Source organism: Erigeron canadensis, chromosome 1, assembly GCF_010389155.1.
Source record: "Erigeron canadensis isolate Cc75 chromosome 1, C_canadensis_v1, whole genome shotgun sequence".
Lineage (NCBI taxonomy): Eukaryota > Viridiplantae > Streptophyta > Magnoliopsida > Asterales > Asteraceae > Erigeron > Erigeron canadensis.
In genome coordinates this window covers 53754722-53762201 of record NC_057761.1, presented here as the reverse complement: position 1 = coordinate 53762201, position 7480 = coordinate 53754722, and the positions used below count along the sequence as shown (strand labels likewise).

The 7480-nt window shown below is 33.4% G+C and overlaps 2 protein-coding genes across 2 annotated transcripts; both read right to left on the bottom strand.

The window, feature by feature from the left end:
* Positions 1–579: 579 nt before the first annotated feature.
* Positions 580–2479, bottom strand: LOC122583054 (MYB-like transcription factor EOBII). The gene is made up of 4 exons (XM_043755496.1): positions 1877–2479; positions 1644–1773; positions 1204–1301; positions 580–1124 (listed from the first exon to the last, which is right to left on the bottom strand). Exons 1-4 carry the CDS (start codon positions 1998–2000, stop codon positions 772–774), a joined length of 705 nt encoding a protein of 234 aa, XP_043611431.1. The 5' UTR covers positions 2001–2479; the 3' UTR covers positions 580–771.
* Positions 2480–2567: 88 nt separating this feature from the next.
* On the bottom strand, positions 2568–6771 carry LOC122583061. Its single transcript, XM_043755507.1, has 4 exons — positions 6418–6771; positions 5292–5402; positions 3685–3753; positions 2568–2887 (listed from the first exon to the last, which is right to left on the bottom strand). The coding sequence occupies exons 1-4, from the start codon at positions 6568–6570 to the stop codon at positions 2837–2839; spliced, it is 384 nt and encodes a 127-aa protein (XP_043611442.1). The 5' UTR covers positions 6571–6771; the 3' UTR covers positions 2568–2836.
* Between the last annotated feature and the right edge of the window lie 709 nt (positions 6772–7480).

Below are 7480 nucleotides of genomic sequence, written 5' to 3'. Positions count from 1 at the left end.
TATTTTATTATATGAATGAAAACATTAAAAAAGAATTGATGATAAGTTGTGACAAGAGTTAAAGAGTGACACATGTTGGACTACTGATTTTATGTAGATTTTGTCTCCCCCCACTTTGATTAAAAAGTTCACTCCACCAAAATGTGATTTATCATTCTTTTATGTTATCAACTTCACTTGACCAAACTCAATGACATACTATATGTTTCAAATTTCAAAGCACTTAGTGACACTTGGAACTCCTCTTATACATGTTTTATGTCGCAAACTTAAATTCACACGCTATTCATTGCTCTTGTACATTAGTTCTTGGAGAAAGGTTGTGCGGGTTCCAATAGGAATCTGGATCAAGAATTACCCAACAAACCAACCTTCTATTAGAATTCAAATTTTATTTCAAATACAATTTTCTTTAAAATTTGGATTAATATGTACGTATAATATAAATTCAAAAACACAAGAAACTATCCGTATACACTTATTTAGATATAAAAGAATATACAAACGGAGTAAAAATCATGTACAACATTATCATATTTAATGATACTATCATAATGAGCTTAATCAGACTACGTACTATTTGGATGTAATGCTGTTTTTCATATTTAGGTGGGCTAATGGTTATAGATAGTTTCATGATAACAGCAACGACAAGTGTTTATTTAGAAGCATCTAGCTAATTACGATCCTCAAATTCATTAGTGAGTATTATTTATATACTCTTCACATTTCAATACATGAAGAAGAACACTAAAAGTTTTAACCCATTTCCTAAACCGGATTCCAAAGGTCCCACACACCATGTGTCTTTTCTTCTTCCGAGCTCGATCCAAGTTGACAGAAACCCGGATATGTTCCCATGCAATCTTCCTCATGTTTTAGTCCTTCAACGAGCCAGCAGCACGAAGATAACCAGTCCGAAATCCTGTTTTCATAAGGTGAACAATTCCCGAATGCATTCATGTTAGATGGCTCTAAAGTCTCCGTCGACGATGAAGCCCCAAATAAAATACCATCCTTTTGGTTCATGCTGCTGCTTTCACCAATGATGTAATCATGGCTTTTTTCGCATCTAGGTGTAGAGAACTCTTGATGTGAACTTTTATCCGCATCTTGGAAGCATTCTGCTTTGAAGTTGTTGTTGTTATATAACGTGAACACATTTTTAATCTTGATGGATCAAAGTATAGAAGTAGAAATAACCTTGATGTGCTTCGGCTCTCTTCTTCAGATGACTTCTCCAGTAATTCTTGATCTCGTTATCCGTCCGTCCAGGCAATCTTTTAGCAATTTTTGACCACCTACGAAAATCCCAAATTGTAAACATTTTACTACTAATGTTTTAGCAAACACCAAGGTTTGTGTATATAGACATTCGTTTGTTGTTGTGAGTTAACATATATAGAAACTCATGTTCATTATATAAACTCATTTTCATAATCATTTCCAGAATCGGAAGAATGAATATGATGACGAGGAAAGATAATGGGCGAGCAACTACGTATCTGTTTTTGTTTGTCAAGAAATGATGAATTCGATGGCTGTTATATATCTGAATTACAAAGAGTACTTAGCTTAAGCCATTAATGTACACGCTAATTATTAGCGACACAATTAGGCTTGCAACGATAAGATAGACTTACTTGTTACCCCATTGTTTATGAAGATCAAGAATGATATGTTCTTCTTCATGTGTGATCTCACCATGCTTTAAATTCGGTCGAAGATAGTTCATCCACCTTAACCGACAACTCTTTCCACTCCTCCTTAAACCTTAATCCATACGTTCAAACTCATCAAACAAAACATTTAACAGAAAATAGACAATGTAAAACATAATAAGAGTAACTGAGTAAGTATTAGCATTTATACTTACCTGACTCTTTAGCTAAAGCATCCCAATGTTTTTCTCCTAAAGCTCCAACAATGGTGGTCAATATGTCATCTTCTTCCCCGAGCCAAGGCCCTCTACGCAACTTTCCCACATCAGAATTCGCCATTGAATCAAAACCGACAATTGTATGAAAGTTTAATTATGATGAGTTTGTGTTTGAGTTTATATATCTATATGAAACTTTAAGAGATGGTATTTGGGATAGGGACTACTGTATGTGGAAAGCAAGGGTGATTGTGGGAGCTCCACCATGAGTTTTTGTGACGCCTGTGGGGGGTTTTCTATTGGATTTTCATGGGAGTTTGCGTCATGCTCTTTAGTTTATGCTTTGTTCTTTTTAGTGACTGCTACATCTCAAACTCTATTTTTTAAATTAAAGATATCTAAGAGTGTTTGTGTCATTCTAAAAGAATGCAAGTTGTCAACATAACATGTTCTTTCTATGCACAAGTAACACAACATAAAACATATATTTGGAATGTATACACACCATACATACATGAGATACATCTACATACACATCAATCCTAGCACTTTTCGTGTTCCAAGATCAAAACAAGACAAGAAGTTGACCTTTATAAGGTGAACGCAAAATGGTGTTTCAGGATCAAATCAATTTGGTGATAATTTTTCAAACTTCAAGTACACATACTCTAGGAAAAGAATGCTAAGCTTAAACTTGAAATAGAGAATCATATATTGAGTTTTCAATTTGTAACAAGTTTGACTCAAAAGTCAAAAAATTCATAGATACTTTTGTATTCGTGTGTTCAACTTTAAACACACCATTTTCCACTTAGGAAGCTTAGTATAATGCCTAAACAATGATGAGAACAAAGCAACTACAAACACATTTGGGGAGCAGGGCTCGCAGATTTAACTCATATTCATAAATCATAACTATAATGCCCGCATAATACACCTCAGAAACGACTAGTAATCTTAGCGTTCATCAAATGATTTGTTCATGAGCTCAACTGCTGAATCCATAAACTGCAACACAAAGAACAATAAGCAACATATAATAATATTAGGATGCATATAGAAAAGGAAAAAACTTTATCTTTATCTTTTATAGTAAATTTACAAAGCTGTGAACACATAGACATGCACAACCACAAAAAAGGTTATCTTTTAAGTCATTGCTTCAATGACAAGTACGTGGGTCGATGGCCAACCAAAGTAACTTACTTTCTACATTCTTACCGACACTTTGCTTATGAGATCAACCTAATACTTCTTCATATTTACGATAAAACCTTGAAAGGCTTTCCTAATGAATATAGTTACCAAGATTTTTCTTCCCCTTGTAATTTTTGTGAATAAGCAATGAACCTTTTTCCTGAAATCTTGAATAAATTCGGCAGTTATAAACTTATAACTTGTAAGGTAATCTTTTTGGATCCAAATCTGATCCGTCGATTTATTTATACTGACAATTAATGGGCAAATAGTTCTTATGCTAGAACTTACATTAATGAGCAGATAAAAAGAGTCTCAATTTACATTGAAAAGATATAAAGAATATGTCAACTCTGCATTAGGAGTGTTGGTACTTGGTAAACACCCTTCCCTTTAGATCAAAGGTCATGGGTTCAAATCCTATTACCCCCATAAATTTTAAGCTACCAGGGTAGAGCCCTTTACCCAAAATTATAAATAATGTTGTTGCAATATTTAGGGGATGGAGGCAGTATTAGTTTTGTGCATCTTGGAATCAAGAAACTTCCTCATAAGATACCAAAATGAATAAAAAGGTAAAATTGTAAAGAAAAACGCTTGGAACTTACCTTCCCGATATTCTTCAACTCTTTCCCAACAGGTTCCAAAAACTTCAAATCAATATCAACAGGCCAGACCTTCATATATACAATTAAATGATTAATTACACAGGATGAGACTTCAAAACCAGTTTGAAGACGGTAAGTAAGCATCATAAATTATACATTATTACTAAATAACAATTGGTCTTTTATTTTCATAACAATCATTTCAAAGATAGACACATAAGAATTGCATAAGTGCAAATGAGTGAGACTCACTATGACATCTTCTGTTGACATCTTCATTTCTTTTGATATAGTAAGTATAACCCATGAACAGAGCCGGCTCAATACAAGTACTATACTAGGCAGTGGCCTAAGGCCACCAATTGTAAAAAGGCCTCAAAATTTTAGTTTTAGACTAATAATTAGACTTCTCATTGTAAATATACCAAATAAGTGTCTGCCCATGAAATGAATATACCAAATAAAAAAATAAAGATATAAAACATATTGGATGTTATAGCTTATAAGTGAAAATACTTCATTGAACCAATGAAAGAACACATTATGAGTTACATCAGACACAGACATGCAAACCTTGAGCATCAATGTCGATATAAATCCTTTCAAGTTTGAGGTTTGACGAGTACATTAAATGTTTGACATCTACTATAAGTAGATAACAACGTTCGGTCTGAATCTATCAATCTTATGTTTGAGTTCAACAGCAAAAAATTTAAAAAGGTCAGACACATACATGCAAGCCTTGAGCCTAAATGTCGATATGAATCCTTTTAAGTTTGAGGTTTGACGAGTACATTAAAATGTTTGACTGCTACAATGAGTAGATAACAACGTTTGGGTTGAATCTATCAATCTTATGTTTGACCTCAACAGCAAAAAAAATTAAAAAAGTTACCTACTTAAGTACTTATAGTGAGTTAGTGGGGACACTTTATTTCTAGTAAGATCAGCCATTAGATCACCTCAATGACAATTAGTATATACTTTTGCTTTCTCCATATAATGGCAATACAATGCATTGCAGCTAAAAGAATACATGTACACGTCACAGACATTAATTCATTACAAAAAATCAACCAAATTTAAACTCATCCATAGCTTCATTCACAGGTTTCCATTTTGAATTCCATCAATCAAACCAGAAGATCAAAGATATCTGTAAGGGTTATGATTTTAATTTAAAAGCTCTAAAGCATCAACTTTTTTTATATAAGCTTAGACGATTAAAGTACATAAAAAGTAACTAGTGAAAATTATTAATCTTTGGTTACATTACAACATAGTGGAACCAATGTAAGCAGTAAGTGGCTCCTAGGGGGTCGATACAATGTTAAAGTCTATACTTCAACAAAACAACTTAATGATCGACATCTAAGATCCATTTAAAATCTATAACAGAAATTGGCAGAACATATAGTAACCTTTTAAGGGACATAAAATCAAAGTATAAGACTGCATCCGTCCAAAAAGGGAATCCACTTATTATTATGCATGTGTTCTACACTTTTAGCATCTATATTCAAATTTCTAAATGTTAAGCCAATGATCAACCAGATTAAAACCAAAAACAGCATTGTTTCAAACGACAGAGGTATAAAAAAGTACACCTTTAGTCCAAGAAGTTTAACCGGTGTAACCTGTCCAGGAACAATACACTCTGGCCCTGCAGCTTCCACTATAGCTTCCATTCCAAACCCTTCTCCAATCGGATCAGGGTGCTGCAAAAGTTCATTTCAAGACCCAAGAAGATTCATCATTTTTCAATAACCACAATAAATCATGTAACAGTTTCCAAACAACTAACACCAAATCATGTCCAAAATATAAAGATATCAAATCAAGATTGTGAAAGTCAAACATATCTCTTTCAACAAGAGATATAAAGATTCATAAAACTTTGAAAATCCAAATCAAATCTAAAAAGGGGTCCCAGATACTCATTAGCAATCATGTCCAAAAATCACTGCACACCTGTTTTGTTATAATATAAAAACCTAGCAGGGATAAGCGTGTTGATTATGCATATATAGGTTACAACTAAAGCAAAAAACCAAATACTACTTTTTTTTTTGAACAGCAAACTATTTTACTCCTACTTCTAAGCTAACTCGAATGCCTAGGATGAAATCTACGACTTCAGGAAAATACCCAAAAATACACCCCCCCCCCCCCCCAAACAAAAAAAGTTGCACCCTGGTGGGAAACCCCAAGGTACAAGTACACTACCAACGGACCACCAACCCCAGTGACTAAATACTATTACTAACAAGAGCTAAATGCACCAAAATGTATACAACTTGTCACGTTTTGCCATTGCGTATATCAAACATCCGAACTGTCCATTGAATGTATCAAACTTTCGGTTTTTGCAATTGTATGTGGTTTGACTGACGTGGCACAGGTTTTGATAACGTGGCAACTCATAAGGTTGCCACATCAGCACAAAAACCTGTTACCCAGATAGATATAATATATAACAATGAAATAAAAGTTTGATACAACAAATTGAAAGTTAGATAAATTTTGTTAACCCTGTTATCTAACAAACTAAAGCACTAACTAATAAGGAAAAAAAAAACACTTGGTTCTCCATTTTCAACATATTTGTAAACACCCCATATTATCTTGAACTGGGATTTCTACTTTTAACACACATATAACAAACTGAAACATATATATAATATATAAGCATATATACATAAAAGACACAAAAGGAAAGAACAAAGGGAAGACCTTGATGAGAGAAAGGGCATAGTTGGAATAAGGGTTTTGAGGGAGAGTGAGAACAGGGGAATGATGGATTTTGGGTAAAGGTTTGGTAGTTGAAGAAGGTGGTGCTCTCCATGGTGCATCTTTTTGTAACCCTGCTTTCTTGTTTGAAGACATTAATTATTTAATTTATATAATTTGGGATTCTTGTTTGTTAGAGATAGAAGGAAAGAAAGAAAGAAAGAAAGTGTTTGGATAATGGTGTAACTGAAACCAGATAATAATTGGGTTTGGGATGGGATGGAATGGAATAGTGAAGTTATGGGTGGTGAAGGTTTTGGATTTTTGGTGGTGGTTTAATTTGAGAGTTTAAGAAGGAAAGGAAGGAAGGTTTTGTGATGATGTTTAATTTAATGGATCATTTCATTTCCCTATCCACACGCGCGCGCGCACACACACCCCCAAAATATCCTCTCTTTTTTTACCAAATTTTTCTGGAAAACTAGTGGAATTATATTTTGAGATAATCGTTTTTGTAAAAGTAAGTTTATTTTATATATTTGACATATGAAACAAGATAATTCTTTATATCTCATCATTTTCATAGTAAATTTTACCACAGTATCTTTGTCTTTTCATTACTTATATTTTTAACTTCTAATTTACGACCATCGCAACGCTTTGGACTACCGGCACGATGGCATTAAGCCGGAGCATCATCACTTTGGGGTGATCGTATTTAGTTCGTTTTATTTAAACTGGAGCGAATCTCTTTTTTAAATACTTTTCGTTAAAGCTAACGACTTCTATCATTGTATCTTAATATTTTGTCTTGAAATGAGTTTTTCACTCAATATCGTGTTTTTAGTCAATAATGTAATTAGATTGCAGGTAAACTATTAATACACAATTGATAGGATGTGGTGTTGACATGATAATGTTTCAGTATAATGGGTCTTTGATTGAACATGTTCTTAAGTGTACAAATGAATCCCATTTAGATGGTACCTACCTATTATTTTAGAGATAGTGATATTCATACTACAACGATGGATATATTTATTACACATTTACTTTATTGACTTAT

What these genes read in the sequence shown, in the direction of transcription:
- LOC122583054 (XM_043755496.1), bottom strand. Translation starts at nt 2,000, where the DNA reads ATGGCGAATTCTGATGTGGGAAAGTTGCGTAGAGGGCCTTGGCTCGGG. An exon ending in TGCTTTAGCTAAAGAGTCAG is followed by an intron (nt 1,774 to 1,876) that starts GTAAGTATAAAT and finishes GTATGGATTAAG; the next exon opens with GTTTAAGGAGGAGTGGAAAG. An exon ending in CATAAACAATGGGGTAACAA is followed by an intron (nt 1,302 to 1,643) that starts GTAAGTCTATCT and finishes GGATTTTCGTAG; the next exon opens with GTGGTCAAAAATTGCTAAAA.
- LOC122583061 (XM_043755507.1), bottom strand. Translation starts at nt 6,570, where the DNA reads ATGTCTTCAAACAAGAAAGCAGGGTTACAAAAAGATGCACCATGGAGA. An exon ending in TTAAACTTCTTGGACTAAAG is followed by an intron (nt 3,754 to 5,291) that starts GTGTACTTTTTT and finishes GTATATATGAAG; the next exon opens with GTCTGGCCTGTTGATATTGA. An exon ending in AGTTGAAGAATATCGGGAAG is followed by an intron (nt 2,888 to 3,684) that starts GTAAGTTCCAAG and finishes TTTGTGTTGCAG; the next exon opens with TTTATGGATTCAGCAGTTGA.